General features: G+C 38.1%; 1 protein-coding gene across 1 annotated transcript in view; it reads right to left on the reverse strand.

Annotated features, from left to right (window-relative positions):
- carmil2 (capping protein regulator and myosin 1 linker 2) overlaps positions 1 to 15,663 on the reverse strand; it is a gene marked incomplete at its 5' end in the record, with an annotated part of 49,456 nt that extends 33,793 nt beyond the window's left edge. The window contains 17 exons of the mRNA XM_007541505.2: positions 157 to 677; positions 1,944 to 2,010; positions 2,124 to 2,213; positions 2,833 to 2,920; positions 3,833 to 4,008; positions 4,222 to 4,338; positions 4,550 to 4,678; positions 5,321 to 5,407; positions 5,576 to 5,669; positions 7,736 to 7,804; positions 9,004 to 9,176; positions 9,906 to 9,960; positions 11,422 to 11,518; positions 12,705 to 12,786; positions 12,900 to 12,969; positions 14,011 to 14,115; positions 15,575 to 15,663. Of these exons, the coding sequence (XP_007541567.2) occupies positions 157 to 677; positions 1,944 to 2,010; positions 2,124 to 2,213; positions 2,833 to 2,920; positions 3,833 to 4,008; positions 4,222 to 4,338; positions 4,550 to 4,678; positions 5,321 to 5,407; positions 5,576 to 5,669; positions 7,736 to 7,804; positions 9,004 to 9,176; positions 9,906 to 9,960; positions 11,422 to 11,518; positions 12,705 to 12,786; positions 12,900 to 12,969; positions 14,011 to 14,115; positions 15,575 to 15,663 (2,109 nt within the window). The remainder of the gene's footprint in view (positions 1 to 156; positions 678 to 1,943; positions 2,011 to 2,123; positions 2,214 to 2,832; positions 2,921 to 3,832; positions 4,009 to 4,221; positions 4,339 to 4,549; positions 4,679 to 5,320; positions 5,408 to 5,575; positions 5,670 to 7,735; positions 7,805 to 9,003; positions 9,177 to 9,905; positions 9,961 to 11,421; positions 11,519 to 12,704; positions 12,787 to 12,899; positions 12,970 to 14,010; positions 14,116 to 15,574) is intronic.
- Between the last annotated feature and the right edge of the window lie 1,430 nt (positions 15,664 to 17,093).

Genomic DNA, 17,093 nt, shown 5'->3' on the forward strand with positions numbered 1-17,093 from the left:
TAGATAGATAGATAGATAGATAGATAGATAGATAGATAGATAGATAGATAGATAGATAGATAGATAGATAGATAGATAGATAGATAGATAGATAGAATCATGCTGCTGTATGTGCTAATTTGTGTGTTTTTGATGTGCAGATGCCTGTGATCTCACCTGAGGCCTGGAGGTGGGGGGTTGCGTGTGTGTGCGCCGTGGCCGTGGTCGGGAGGCAGTGTAGTGCCTTAGAGTCTGTCCCTGACTTGGTAGAGGCTCCATGGGAGAAACAGAGAATCCGGAGCCAGGGTGGGGGCCTGTGCTCGGGCTGCAGCCAGGGAAGCGAGCCCGTCGTCCGTTTAGGCCTCCACCATCAGCTGTCTCCTGTTTTGGAGCTTTATAAGGGATGGAGTAGATAGTGGGGCGGCTGGGAGGAGGGCTGAGCGATGCTCCACTATCTCCTGATACTGCTTCTGCAGTATCCACTGATGCCAACTCCCCCTCCATCAATCTCCTCCTCCTCTGTAGTTGGGGGGAGGGGGACAAGGAAGTAGAAGGGGAAAGGGAGGGACTTGAGGCTGAGAGTGGCAACTGTGGGAGCGCACACCTTCCTCCTCCATCATCCTCTCTGGCAGCTCCTCCCCTCTCTCTCTCTGTTCTTCTCTCTCTGGTGTGTTGCTCACAGTCTGCATCCAAGAGACCTGAAAATTAAGCAACATCACTGAGGAGAGGCACACAGAGGAATGGATGTAAGAAGAAAGGAAAGAAGGAAAGACTGGCGCCTTAGCATTAGCCTAAGCATTTGATATCCTATATATATGTTTCAACCTGAAAAAACTGCATACAGAGGGAATGTGGAAAACAGTGCAGCAAGAAAAACAGAAAAAGGAGGAGGAGGGGTTAGTGTGGATATAAAGAGGGTGGGAGGATGAGTGTAGGGAGTTGAGAACAGAAAGGGAGTAAACAGAGCAGCAGATGGATGTTGTGGTCATACTGTACGAAAGAGAACAACACAGTTTTAGCATAGAGCCAAGAGATAACATAGCAGGCTCCAAGACTATCAATCCTTTACTTTCACTCTGTCAAAAACAAAACGTCTAAATTGAATAACACTTAAATATCTACCTCCAGTTCATTAACTAAATCAGTAAAACCAGGAATATTATTAATAAAATCCACATAAAAATGAGTATTACTTTAACTTTTACAGTAATGAGGCTTTCACAAAACAGAAGTGGGAACTGAGAGCTGTGTCCAAAATCTGCCCATGTTTCCTTCACTTTCCTTCAACACTCCCTCCTCCATTTTCTGGTCTCTCTTTTCTCTCCACAGCTGAAAGTCAGTGGTGTGAAAGTAAGTAAGCAAGCCATGCTCCAATTAGTCAGACAATGCTGAGTATAAGCCACAGATTGGTTACACATGGCACAAGATACAAGAAGACAACAGCAGGGGACCACAAACTATCCTGGTAAACAGACTATCATGATGAGTTTGGTAGGAAAACGGTTTGAACTGGTTAGTCGACTTAAAATTTCATTACTGAATTAAACATCTGATCATATTACACTAGTATAGAGGATTTACCAGGGTACTCATGGGAGTTACTCATATTAAAGCCTGCTGCTCATCCCACTGATGCATTTTCCTTGCAAATGTGGCATATTGAAGGTGTGGCCCATCTAGGACTGACACATGAAAACACTGATAGTGATGTTCTGAGCTAGTGTTCAGAATATCACCATTTTGTTATAGGTTTTGGCAGCTCTAGAGGAGTTTATTTAGCAGCTGTCAGACAGGAAAGTGGGTAATAAAAGAGGGGAAGACATGCAGCAAAGGTAATCAGGCCGCAAATATGGAACATTTCAAAGTGACCAATTATTATCTGGGAATGCAACAACTGCATCTCAGTGAGCTGTTGGTTCTCACCCTTCCCATGTCAGATGTTGCTAACAGTTGCTTTGTCTTACTTTTGATTGAAGCAGCAGGCCTTAGGCTCTTAGAAAGCAAACTGCTCCTCCAGAATGCTGGACTGTACTGCAGATACAGAGGAGAATAACAAGGAACAAAGTTAAAAGTTCACCTCATAAATATATGTTTATGTTTTCTAAACAGCACAATATGAGGAAGAACTAGTGTGTGTCTCTTACATCATCAGTTGGGAAATCACTGTCAGTCAGTCGAAGCTCTGGGATATTGATTCTTTGACCACTGGAAGGATTTTCGCTTATTAGGGAGTCCTAAACATGAAGTGAGAGAAATGTCAATGTTTACAACTGAATATTTACACACAGCAGGATTTTTCAGTCCAGATCAACACAATGCTGAATATATAATCGTGTTCATCATCCAATGAACAGTGGGACTGCTAGGAGGTAAATAACTGCTAACGATTTTGTGCTTCTGCATATTCTCAGTTGCTTGAGTCATGTCTACTGCAGCAGGGTTAAATGTAAAGCACACAGACTTCTGCTCAGGCTTTCCTGATGACGTTTTGATAGCTGTTGCTTGCTACGGGTTTAGTAATGCAGAATACAGGGTAATCCCCACGTTTTCCTGATTATTTGGTGATTTTTGTTGTACAGGATCTGAAAAATTTAAGAACTGCAACAATTTCAGTATTGTATGCAACACAATTCTCATGTTTAACAAAATGAGAGTGTTTAGTTGCTTGATAAGAGTGCTTTGTTTTGACCAGTAATGGCTTAGCAGCTGAAAGATCCATTTTTGGACATTTGTAGTTTTATTCTCAGTGGAGAGTTAGTGGTTGTTTATCAGGGGTTACATTGTGTCAGCTGTACTAAATTAGACAATCTTAGTTTCAAACATAATGTTTAGTGCAAAACCAGTCAGAGTTACCATCTTGTCCTGTGCTTCAGTCAGATCTTGTAGAATCTGTTCTATCATGCTTTCAACCAGAGTCACAGTCAGTGTTTGTCTCAATTCACTGGAAAGATACAAAACAGAGAAGTTGCAGTGTGATGTAGCCCATGTTTTACAGCACTCATATAAGCATTTTTTACCAACATATTTTGAAGCCCATTCTGGATACTGTACCAGTATCGTGTGTTTTCACAGATTAAAAGGTTCCACAGCTCAAACAGTGAGAAAACTCAGACACACAGTGCTCTATCACCCAGGAAGTCACCAACAGGAAAAAAGCCAATCAACTTAAAGAAACAAACAAGCAAAACAGCAAAGCATGTGCAGTGGGCTGTTGTGAAAACACTGCATTTGATTTTTATTTTGTGTCTTCTGCTGGATAGCAGATGGCACACCATCTTCACTATCACCTGTTAAGAGCACCACTGTACAAAGGTAATAGCTTCTCTGTTGGTTAATGATAGCAGTCTTTCTGATATGTACAGTAAGAATGAAAACAATATAAACAAATAAGTAATGTGCACAGCTCAGCTATCTTACTACTTTATTCTCTTAACGCTCAGTGTAACAAACCCTGTTAACAGTGAATGGTTGGCTCCCCAAACTGGAGGGAAAGGTTGTTGTTCAGCAGAACAGTGAAGTTTGAAGGCCTGAACTGAATCAGTTTAAGAACTAGAGTTCTTTCAATGGAAAAGTCCTAGGCAGATTTAGAAACTGCAGCTGGTTAGGTTCACTTTGACTTCAACAATATGAAGTATGTGCAAACATTTACAAAGTATAGATAACTTAGAATGAAATAACTGGTTATATGCTAGACAAGACCAGACTAGATAAGATAAGATAATCCTTTATTGGCCCCACAAGTGGGAAATTAAAGCTAGTGAATTATTATGAAAATGACAACAACAACAAAAAAAATACATTTAAGTAACATGCACATGAGCTTAGTTCAAAAACAAAGTGCCCTTGTTTTTACCTCAATCTGGTGCTGATGATTTGCCCTGCGGTTTCCACCAGGGTGCTTCTTAGGAATATTCCTGCCTGCTTGCTTCTTTTAGATATGCACTCTGATAGGCTCTTGCAGACACTGGAGCGCTGCACCACCTTTGGACACACCGTTTCCGCATAACCCATCAAGTCTTGACCCAGCTCCTAAAACAATCAAGATCATAAGTTTAGATCAAGAGTCCAGAGTATGACAGGAAACACAAAGACCTCTTTCACAACTAAACCTGTAATGTATCTTTGATGAGTCACTGTGCTAAAAAACATGTTGTAAGTCCAGCACTTTAATGAACCAAATTTTACAAAACTAGTCTATACATATAAAATCTGTGACTATCAGATAATTTAATATATGTGTACCTGAAAGTCTTTTTTGATTTCCTGAGTTAGTACCAAGGCAGCATCAGATAAGATATCCATCACCCAGTCTCCATCAGGTGAACACTTCCTGCTCTCATCACACAGAGATGGAAGCAGCTGCATATGAAAATCCCCGAAAGACAAGAAAGCAAAAGTGAGGATGACTGACAGAAAGTTGAAACTTGATTATTCTCCATACAGAATATTTTAAAAATGTTTTTTGTAAGTTACAATAAAATATCAGCTTAAAATACACAGAGATTGTGAAATCTTAGACTCACAACAACATAATTTCTTATTTTTCCAAAAATGAAACTGAAACATTTACCTTCAGAGACTCTCTGGCATTTTGGAGCACTTCATGTGCAGCCATGATATCATTCTGGACTGCCTGGGTATTACAGTGGCTTACACGCTGCAGGGTGTCTTCCAGCTGTCGACACATACCTTGGATCATCTGAAATTAAGGACAAAATGGAAAAATGGAGAAAAACATATTAAAACTGGGGAGCCTGGCCTGAGCTGAGCTGAGCTGAGAACTGCAACAAAAATCAAATCATTTTAAAATAATTATTCAAAATGTGTCTTGCTTTTTCCTGGCTGTTTCCAGTGAAGACTGATTTTAAGCTAAAGAAGTCTCTGATGAATAAAAAAAACTGCTCACACTGTCACGCCTTGCTGCCGCAGCCCCCCACAGAGTTATATGGCAATTCTGCTGTAGATATATAAAGTTCTAAATGGTTTTAGGCCAACTTGCTTTTCAAGTGAGAACCCCTCACATCTTCATAGATCTGTTTACTCAGTATATAATGACGTTTCATTTGTCCATTTTATCAGTCTCTGTTCAGGAACATTCATGCTATGCTGAAAATAAGAAGTAGAACATTCCTAATCTCTATTTTCGCCACATCCCGAGAAAGAAAATGTAATAAATTTTGATTAGAATCCAAGACATTTTGTGCACATACATTTTTGTTGTTGAGAAAATGTTTTAGTTCTAAAAACAGTCAATTTGTGTGTGTAGGACCTAATGCAGTGTTCCAGTTATGTGGAAAATTCAGCTGTAAGCACAGCCATGGTTACAGTATCTAGTTCATACCTTCTCAGACTGTTGGCTCCTGAACACCTGCTGGAGCTCCACACTGCCAGGATTTCTCATGTTGTTTCTGGACAGACACTGCTGAATCTGGACAAAAAAATGATTAAAATGAAAACCACAACTTTTTCCTTAATTTCCAGAATAAATCCTACAACACTGAAAAACAGAGTCAGTTCATTTCCTATATTCCATCCTTGTTTAATTATATATTTTTATGCACACTCACATGCAAACACACTTAAATGAATAAACAACCTTGCTCAGGGCTTCTTTTGTTTGCTCTGGGTTGCTGCGGTAACTCTGTGTGATATCAGCCAAGGGAGGAGACATCTTCTGTAGAGTAAAGTTCCTACAAAACACAGAAAACCTCCATCAACGTGCATTTACAACTGAACACAAAAAGTTGTTTATTATAGGTTATATAGAAACCTGGTCTATTCAGAAATGTGAGGTAAAGGTTTACAAATACATTCCTAAAAAGCAATTTTTCCCCACTTAGAGATTACTGAAGTTATTAGCCCTGTTAAGTCTTGATGCCAAAAGTTTTCCTATGGGTTAATTTTAGGTTTAATGAAGATGTACCATGCAATTCAGCATCTAAAACAAGGGTGTCAAACTCATCTTCACTTCAGGCCATTTGAAGATCATGAATGAAGAACTGTGGCAAAATGTACAGATAAAACTTCCTACTAACAAACTTTTAGAATATGAATAAATAGCTGTCGTTCCATTCCATGAGGACTTCTTGGAATTAAATATGAAACATTTTTTCTCATTAATTTATTTTAGCCATATAGAGATATAACCAGGTGTGCCAATAATGACTGTTCATTTACATTATTTTCAAAATAACCCCACGTGGCATAGAAGGTGTGACAAGGAAGGTGTGCCAACAAAAGTGAGTTTTTGTCTTGCTTATCTATTTATAAAAATATATTTTGAAAGATTTTCAGCTTTTGTTCCATTTTCCAATAAGCCAGCAAGTTTCTGTCTTGTGGGCCCTTGCAATGGAGTCGTCAGTGAAGCCTGATCTTTAGGTAAATGTGGGAGACAAAATCAAAACAATACAAAATCATAATCAATATTTTAAATTAGAAGCAGAGGAATGATTTCCAATCTTAATCACACTTGTGTTAAATTTTTTTGTAAGTTTTGTAAGTATTGGGGATACACTGTATATTTACTTAAATTCACACAGTAAAAATCTTGTATTGAAATATTTAGTTCTGTCAGTTTGCTTTTTCATTCCTCATAATGCCTCTAAAAGATAGATGATATTTCTTTATTTTTAGTTCTACCTCTGGCTACATATAAATTCATAATTCATGTTTGTTTGATTACCTATTGATGATCAAATACTAGTATGTAACTTTTGGAAATTTCCAAACTTCATGCATTACTTATCTCCTCTATCTTTATTGTCTGATCCCATTATCCGAAAAAGCAAGTGACACTAATTAGATGGGTAACACTTTATTTGAAGGTGGGTGAATAAGACTGACATGACACCCGTCATAAACATCAATAAGCCTTCATGAATATTTATGACTGTTGTCATAAAGCATCATATGATAAATTATGACACTTTTAATACAAAGTTGACATTATTCAAAATGTCTTTGTTATGACAACTTGACATTAACCAAGAAATCATTACTGATATAATTTTTTTATAAAAGTATTATTGATTGCACTTTAAAAATGAGGTAACTTTATGTTATTAAAGGTAAAGTTTAAACAGTAATGATTTATTGGTGACGCTTTATGACAACAGTCATAAATATTCATGAAGGCTTATTCATGTTCATGACAGGTGTTATGTCATGTTTATGAAAGTGTCATGTCAGTCTTATTCAGCCCCCTTCAAATAAAGTGTTACCATTAGATGTCAGTATAAATACACTAATCAGGTGCAAAATGTATTCTTTGTTCATGATGACACATTTTATTTACTGCACAATCTGAATGTGATTAGAGGCTAAGGGGCACAAAGAGGCTGATTAAAAATTAATGTTTTGTATTTGTAGACCCAAAATAAAAATGACAAAAATTATCTCAGATTTTTTTCTATGAATCTTCCACCTTCATACTTTATGTTGCTAATGGCAAATGTCCCCCCAATTGATGAGCTTGTATTTCCTGAAGTCTGTAAACGTGTGTTGGTCCAGGATGGACTGTAGAAGAGGTTCATATAACAGAGAACACATCTAACACTGAAAATCACTGAAATCTACTTTTGCTTTTGCCTGCTCCTGCTAGCAGCTGGCTGGTTAGGTCTGGCATATACTGGCAATGGTTAGGCTTGGGGTATGGGTGAGGCTTAGGCTACAGAAATGATTGAAAGACAAATGGAAGTTAATGAAAAGTCCTTGTGAATATAGAAAGATATAGTAAGTGTGTGTGTAAGAGCAATACCTTTCCAAGGCATCTGCCACATCCTGGAAACCCCTGGCAGTGACGTTGTTTCTGTCCCATGTTAGAGACCTAGAAGGACAAAGACAAAGGTCTAGCTGCTGCAACCCCCAGAAAGAAAAAGCAGTTGTCAATAAGTTTGTAAAGTGCTCTCGTCACAATCATGTCACGATTTTTATTGTCTTTATTTGGTGAATTATAGGAATTTGACTTTGTTTTTATTGTCACTGTTAGGATAACAATTGAAGAAACAGTTTGGCTCTTCTCAGTAGAAACCTGATGAATTAAGAATAACAAATATAAAAAATCTGCTGCTGGTTGGGAGCACCTGGCAGCTACTCACATTGATATCTTAGATTCCAAGGTAGAACTGATATAAACATGTTAGGTCATGTTTGCAGTTGAGAACTGGTTCTCCTGATTAAAATGAAGGTTAAATAAATAAATGTTTGGTTTTTTTGACATGATGTCAACACTTGTTGATGACTCAATTTTTTTTTTGTTTTAGCTTGGGTCATTTTCTGTTTTTCTAAATAAAGTAAAACTAAGCGTTACTTTATTTAAACACAATTTGACCACAATTGTTTCAGTGCCCGACTTCAATACACAATATTACAAAATGAAACAAATTTGACGATTTACAGATTTTTTGGCTCCCAATACCTCGGCTAACAATCCCTCTCTCATGCTGTTGCATATCTTGGCTCTAATTGTCATAGGAAGATATGTTGTCTTAGGTAATAATGCTCCAACATCTTTCAAACACCAGCCAGGTCAGGCTGCAACAAATCATGACTGAATGTATGACCTTGACAACTTTGGACACTATAAAAACACCATGTAGTTATACAACAGTAGCACCATATAGTGCTACTGTTCAAAACAGTAGCACTATATGGTGCTACTGCTTTGAACATGGCATAAATGCCATCCTAATATCGCAGCGGTGACACAATATCAACATTATTTCATCTCATATGCAGCACAGGGACTGAATGCTGAATACATGGCTCAGAGAAGTTCAACCGACTTTCTGATTAATTCAGCTAATAACTGTTTGACCAAGAGGACAATTCAGAGAGCATTTAAGTTTTGTCTCCTGACCGCCAATTGATCCTTAAAGACAGAAAAAATATTATGAAAGCTTTAACATTATGGTCACATTTCTCATGTTTAGACCCATGTCACATGCATTATCTGACACACTGGAGTACTCAGTCAGACAGGAAACAACATGACATCAGATCAAGTGTTTCTGCTTCTTTCTGTACCTCAGCATGGTGTTGGTCATCAGGGCTTTTGCCAGCATTTTGGCTCCAGTGTCTCCAATATTGTTTCCACTGATGTCCAGCTCAGTTAGAGTAGCATGACCCCCTAGAGCGCTGAGCAGAATGTGCATCCCTGTTTTCAACTTAGAGTCAGACACTGAGAGAGACTGCAGGGGCTGCAGACATTCACATAGGATTGGCAAGAAGAAATAAACATGGAATTAAAAATCATCTAGAGCCCTGTACACTGCATTACATTAGTAGAGGCCTCAGAAAGCCCTCCACTAAGTATTAATTACATGTATATTAACAATAATATTAAATACTACAGTCTGGTGAGGGTTTACAGATGTTTTCACATAGAAGTTCTGAGCATTGCTTTTGTGAATGTGTTGCTTGATGGCAGAGCAGAGCTTTGCGATGCACAGAGTGCCTCGAATCAGAGACAACCTGATGCATGTCTACAAAAACTGATACGCACATGAAGCAAGCAATGTCTCAGGAGGTTTTGACACAAGATTAAAGACATATAGATCAACACTGTCTAACAATTTTGGACTCAAAAGTGAGATTAAAACGCGACAGAAATGAGATTTTTATATTTTATGCTTAAAACAATTGTCTTTTCTTGCTGTCAGGTAACAGTGACTGACACATCTTTGTTCAACAACTGATATCCCGTAAAACATTTTTGCGACTTTTTCTGCCCTGTAATAAGCAAGCTGCTTCCTATGTGAAAGCAGCTTTCCACACTTTGGTGGCATGAATCTGAATATGGTTCTAAATATGAATTATGACTCAAGAAGGCAAGTCAATCTAACATTTTATGAAACTGTGCTGAAATGAGGGAATAATGTTAATAACTTACACTAAATAAATGAGAGGAAAATAACAATATCACTCACACACTCTTCATCCTGAATGAGCTGCGCTATACGATGAAGAAGGTCGGTGAGAGCTCTGATCCGAATTAAGACAAAAGCATGCAAACACATAGCAACATGTCAGGAACATTTGACAATAATTTGACAATATTTTACTAGTATGTTTGGAAAATATAAGAAATCTATTCCCAGAGCCCAAATCTAATTGAGCTTTGATACCTTCTGCAGGCCTGATCATTTAAGCTGCACCCATTATTTAGCACTTTCAGTTGTTTTTGGCTTGGTAAACTGTAATAAGTAACATATAAATTGGATTCTTGTGATGCAGGTGAGGGAGCTGCCCAGAGTGCAGCTCAAATAGCAGTATTATGTTTTCTGTAATTTAAAACAAAGCACATCTGTGAAGCAGGAGCAATAGTTTTGTTAACTGGAGAACCGGTGAAATTTGCTCCAAACTAATTATCAACAAGTGCTATTAAAACAGAGCGTAAACATAAATGTGTTTGTATGCGTTGAGTCTGATATACTGTCAGAAACATGAAGGAACAATATGAGTGTCTTACTTAATATGTGTCCTGATATTACTGCTTGTTTCTTTTAACCTTGTTCGCCAGTGTCAGAGGAGGATTTTAAAACTGAACTGCAAAAAGTCAATTTGAGACAAAGTATCTATTACTGCTGCCAACATTTGGAATAGGAGAGCATGCAGAACATCATCGTTTTGTTGTGATCCACATCACACTTAGTATTATTTTACTGCAAATCTAGGTTTTCAATCATATAAGCAGCATTGATTTAGTTAACTTTAAAAAAGTCTCTGGATGTCTGTGACCCAGGTTCCATCTCTGCCTCCATCAGGTGCTGAGGGATGGGGCTGTGGTCTCCACACTCACTGCTGAAGCGTACCATGGAGCAACCTTAGTAACACAAGCATACTTATGTGATGCTTTTCTCATAGACTTGGAAATTTACTCACCCAAACTATTAGCTGATTTCAAAAGTTCTTATTGCAAGTGTGACAAACGTAAATGAATTTATTTTGAAGTTGTTGGTGGGGTGTGAGGTATGTGACGATGTGGGGAAGTGTTGAGTGTTTTTGCAAACTCATTAAAGATAAAAACATTTTTAAAAATTATGTTTACATAAATATTTTCTTATTTTAGTAAATTTGCAAAACTGAAAAAAAGATTTTCAACAATGTCATAATGAGGTATTTGTGTGTAGAATTGAGGAAAAATATTAATTTAGCACAGTACAATAAGGCTGTATCATAGCTACATTTGAAAAAAAACGGAAGCGTTGTGAATCATTTCCAGATGATGACAGCATACTCTGATATAAAGGGGCTGTAGCCGACAGCAACCAGCAGGTCACAAATGTCTCAATGTCCAACTAAGCCCTTAATCAGTCAGAGCTGTTTGGCAACATGGGATACATAATTGTATAGATGATTTGTTTATCTCAGTTGCTTAAACTAAATTAGCAGCAGATCTAACAGCTTCAGAGTAAAATAATTTATGTGTCTTCTTCACAAGACCTGGACTTCATGGCAAAGTTCCTTCCAAGAGCAAGGTGATGAAGAGACTGGCATCGACCAACAGACAGAACCAGAGTCACCATGTCATTCTCAAAACCTGTAATTACACAATCAGTTGGTGAAACACAGGAGACACTGTCACAAAGCTGATAACTAATCAGATGGATTTTTGGTCCATATATTTTCAGGCAGTTTGTTTTTTTTGTTTTAAATGGAAAATGAGAAAACGGAAATAGACTTGTTTTTTCGTTTTCTGTTTAGAACACCAAAATCGGAAATCGGATTTGTGGACCTACACAGACCCTAACCTTTCCGATTTTGGTTTAGTAAACAAAAAATGAAAAAACAAATCTATTTCCGTTTTCTCATTTTTCATTTCAAACGAAAAAACGAACTGCCTGAAAATACACGGACCTTCCCCCCCAGGTGAGCTTCTAAATCATTTCAGGTACTTTTACTGTCCCTGAAAGGAAAAATTAGTTTTTTTAGCTTGTAAAAACACACAGTTGTGAAGTTATTACTGGCAATAGTTTCCTTACCTTTGGTAGAAAGGTGTCATATCATCATTAGCTTTCTTAATATTAATGAGTCATTCAGTCAACCCTCTTTTCTTGACATGGTTTTGCTAGAAGTTTCTTCCTGTTACAAGGAAGCTGTTCCCCCCCACTGTCATCCTGTGCTTTCAAATAACAGGGGATTGGAGTGAAGTGAACCTTTGTTTCAATCTGCTGGTTTCATATATAGACAGATTTGTACTAATTGGCAATTGATGATCAACTGAATCTCACTGTGTTGTTCTATAACTGGCTGCAGTTGAACTGTTTGTAACTGACTGTGAACGTCAGTCTAAATATAATTGAAGTGTTTTGGAATTATTTCTATTTAATTAGATATGTTTGATTATAAATTGAATCGGTGTATAATGCAATATGCTAATGCATTACTTTTATTGTTCAATCAGATTTATTTAAGTAAAGTGAAGTGCATTAAATTGAAAATAACTGTGGCTACATCACTGGAGTGCATTGTTGTTATTTTTTAATCAGAAAGTATAAAGAAATTGTTACACTCCAAATTCAACAATTTCTCATTGTCTTATTTATTTGAACCGTGAACATGGAAGCAATTTTTGTTTTAAAAATATTTTTCTTTTGTTGAGTGATTCCCAGAAAGGGAGTCTGCCTCTGTGTCCACTCGGTTTGGACTTGGTGCCCCCTGTAGCTCGCCCTAGGCTTCACCCCATCCAGAGCAGTTTGTGGTGCACACAGTGTGGTTTTGCATACTGTTGTCAGAAATATCCAAACTTCTGATCGCTTTCGCCTCAGAGATGTGCTCCTGTATCACCTGGGCCCCTGCTGAACACAGCTACACACACATATACAAAAATAAAAAAAACTCTTTATGTTTATTACTGCTGCTTAAGATTATAACTTAAAAACCATGAAATTTGCATAACAGTGTGTTAGTGTGGTGTCTACCTCACAACTACTGAGATCTAACTCCAAACCAAAGAGACGAGTGTTGGTGGCAAGACCTTGCAGCAATAACCTGTTTGCAAAACAAGAAAATGATCCATATGTTAGTTAAATGTGCTGAATAACTGCTTCAGACAAACCTTACAAGCAAAAATACCTCAATAACTGACTTACTATGATCAAAAGGAATTTCCAGATTTGGGATATAACTTGATATCATGTCATTTTTTTTTTTACACACAAATTCAACTGTATTGATTTGTGTTAATTTCTTTATTGGGTTTTCTTCCTCATGCCCAACATTAAAAACACCCCTGCCAGCATCCATCCATCCATCCATCCATCCATCCATCCATCCATCCATCCATCCATCCATCCATCCATCCATCCATCCGCTCTCCTCCCACTGTATATCCTATAACACCTCACCAGGGAGGCATCCATCCTAACCAGATGCTGAGCCTTTTCATGTGGCTCCTCTGGATGTGGTGAAGCAGCAGATCTACTACGAGTCCCTACCAGAAGTCCGAGCTTCTCACCCTACAGGGGTAAGGGAGAGCCCAGACACCCTGCAGAGGAAACCATTTTGGCTGCTTGTCCCCAGAGCTTGTTAACATAGATCAACTACATAAGAATGAGAGCAGTTAAAAAAAGATCAAATAAAAACTAGACATCTGTCCCAGTCCTTAACGGCAGTCCTTGCTGTCTGGATGATCCCCTGGCCCTTTCTGTTTGGGGTCTCCATATTCCCTCTGAGCCTTCAGGGTTTCTCTGTGGGAGGATCCACACTCCGAAAACATGTTCAGGTAATTGGGGATCATGTTATTCATTGTAGCTTTGTTTTTAAGAGTGGTTCTATTCTGTATCAGTTCCATGAAGATATAGAGCAGTACACCTCACCTCTCAGTGCACCACTTGAATCTGTGCACCTTCAGTTCACGTTTTGTTGTTCCTCTTGTTTTTCTTTTTTTTTTTTTATAAAAGTTTATTCTTGGTTTTGTGAATTCAGAATTCTGTGTTCAGATGTTTATGAATTATTTGTCAAATTAAATAGGTTCCGATAAAGAGTGTAACAAAGTGTAGAATTGTAGTTTTAGCAGGGAGTGAAACACACCTGAGAGCTTGTGGAGGTAGTTTGGTTGCAGACAGGCCAACGTATCTGAGCTCACAGCTCTGACTGAAGAACTCCTGGATACTCCTGGTCACCTCCCGCACTTTCCTACACACATGTAGAAAGTTGATTACCTCATTACTCTAACACTTATTCTGACAATGGACTGAGGCACAAAACACATTTAATGTCCACATATATTATTTTGTTACATTTATTTTTGTCTTATAGTTATTTTGGTCATATCATCATCAGTTTGGAAAAGCCATATTGTTCATATTGTTGTCATGGGGGAATAGGAAACATTAGAAACATTTCACAACAGTAAAAAACAAGGTGATGTTTTAGTCATCCGTCCATTAATCCCAACTATACATGCTGGGTTGTAGAAGATGGCAACAACACACTAGACCAGTGTTTCTCAACCCTGGTCCTCACCGCCCCCCCGTCCTGCATGTTTTAGGTTTTTCTCTTCTGCCACACACCTGAATTGTATCTCTGGGTGATTAACAGGCTTCTGCAGCACTTGATGGTCATGCAGTCATTTGAATCAGCTGTTCTGGAATAGAGGCACATCTAAAACATGCAGAGCAGGGGGGCAGTGAGGACCAGGGTTGAGAAACACTGGACTAGATGCAGTTGTCCTCCCATTTAAAATAATTTTGACCTGTGTGAAAACTGAGACTGCCCTCTGTTGGATTTGTTAAGTATTGCATATTTACTCAGTTTGTGATGTTTACAGGAAAGAAATAGCCTATACCTTGATTAAACTCATAGATACATACAATTTGGGAAAAACATACAAGCCTTTAAACAATTTGGTATTTAAGGTTCTTACCCCTGGTCCTCAGGGCGTCCCTCATGTTTTAGATGCGTTTCTGTTCCAGCACACCAGATTTAAATTACATTATTACCTCCTCAGCATGTCATCATCTGCAGAAGCCTCTTAATCACCTAATTTAAGTCAGATGTGTGTTGGCAGGGGAAGCCCTAAACCTGAAGGACAGTCGGCCCTGAGGACCAGGACTGAGAACCTCCAGTTTAAGGTTGTCACAATCTCTTCCATGTAGAATTCCACTTTATTTATAAATCATAAATCTTATAAATCTATGGCAAATGACTTTGCACTTGAGATAAAATTTGCAATAATTTTTAACATTGTAAATACAAGATCATTTTTACATTAATCTCAAAAATTACACAGCATTTACTGCTTTCAAATAAAAATAGTACCTGGATACCATCATAATTAAATTGTCTATTGTAAAATTATCAAAATGTCTCTTTGTAAGCCTACAATATTTATTAGTGGATCAGTCAGCATTAGGTCTCAGGTCTGTTGCTGGAAAGTGTCTGAAACGGAACCTGGTACCTAACTGCAGATTATCTGTATTCCTGCACTGCTGGTGCAGTTGGGTGTATTTTTCAGATTTCTGTGGTCATCTTTCATATAGTGTAGCAATGATGTGTTTCAGTAATGTTCAGAGGAGCTCATACGCAAAGTTCTTTCTTCTGAGAAAAGTAAAAGACTGATGGATTCCTGCAGTTCCTGGAGAGTGGAACTGACCTGTGGCTGAAGGGGTTTCTGGCCAGGTTCAGGTGAGTCAGCTTGTAACAACATCCAGCAGACAGTGAAACAAATAGCTGCACGACACATTAGAATGAACAATTGTTACTGAAAGAAGAGGACGCAGAAACATTTCAGGACAAACTAAAAAATGGCAGAATATGTTGCTTGTTTTTCTCTGAAAGCTAGAAGTAAATTGGTAGCTGCAATATTTCTGCCACTCCTAGATTATGGCGGTGGTTTATATATGAATGCTTCGACCAAATGCCTTCAATCACTAAATACTGTGTATCATTGTGCTTTAAGGTTTGTAACTGGTAGCAGACGTCTCGCACGTCATTGTGAGTTGTATGCAAAAGCTGAATGGCCTTCTTTAAGCGTACGGAGAAACAATCACCTGATGATCCTGATTTATAAAACTCTACTCGGCTTGGCTCCAGCATACTTAAACTCTTTTACATAGATCTGTTAATTCCCATTCTTTACATTCTAACAGCATTTTTCATTTGCATGTTCCACGTTTCCGAACTGAAAAAGGGAAGCAAGCGTTTAGTGTGATGCTCCTTCAGCCTGGAATCAGCTCCAGTCTGAAATCAAGATGTCAGAATTGATTTCACTGGACTTATTTTGAGTGATTCTTAAAAACAGGCAATGAGATTCTACTAAACAGTGTCACTGTTTTTAAATAGTTTTCTACTGTTTTACACTTGTGCACAGGGGCGTGGTAAAGGGGGGGGAAAGTGATGATAATTCTAGGGGCCCTGACCAGCAGGGGGCCCTCCACAATTTAATTATTTGTATTTTGTTCACAGAAATAAAAAAAAAAAAATTGGGATCCTGTAAAATGCAAAATTAATCATATTGTATTTTCAAAGATTGTTTTCAGCAGTGAAATTTTAATGTTACCCCTCCCAGACCAAAAAACACACATCCGTTTTAGCCCTGAACCCCCCTCTGCATGAAATGGTTTGTTCCTGCTTGGAGCGCTTAACAGTGATGCTGTTTGCAGCTGCAGTCAGTAGAAGCTGCAGCTGAATACAGCAGCGACTGTGGCAGTTACTATGCTGCTAAGAAAAGTTATAAAATCGTGTTTTCAAAAGCAAAAAAGAGAGAGAGGGAGAAAGGCAAGAGTGTTAATTTATAACCCAGTTTTTCTCCGAGAGGTGGGTAGACTGTGTGAGATTATCAACCATTTAGCATAATTAGCTTAGCTACAGACTACTGTTTGCCTCCATTTCACTAGCTCTTAGTGAATTAAGGAAAAAAAATACCAACATATTCATATATTTAACTGTTCCCTATGCCTTTTACCGCTTAACAGGTGAGTCAGTCAGCAGCAGTTAACCCACGTCCCTCCTGACCCGTCCTCTCCTTAATGAAATTAAAACTGCAACTTGTTTATAAATATTTTTTCACATTTTTAAAACTGTCATTATGTTGTGACAGTATGGTATGAGAGGTAATCTGTGAAAAATCTATGTCCTCTGCTTTCTCCCAGGGTTCTCTAGAAACAACCAGT

The sequence above is a fragment of the Poecilia formosa genome, unplaced genomic scaffold (genome assembly GCF_000485575.1).
Source record: "Poecilia formosa unplaced genomic scaffold, Poecilia_formosa-5.1.2 Scaffold612, whole genome shotgun sequence".
NCBI lineage: Eukaryota > Metazoa > Chordata > Actinopteri > Cyprinodontiformes > Poeciliidae > Poecilia > Poecilia formosa.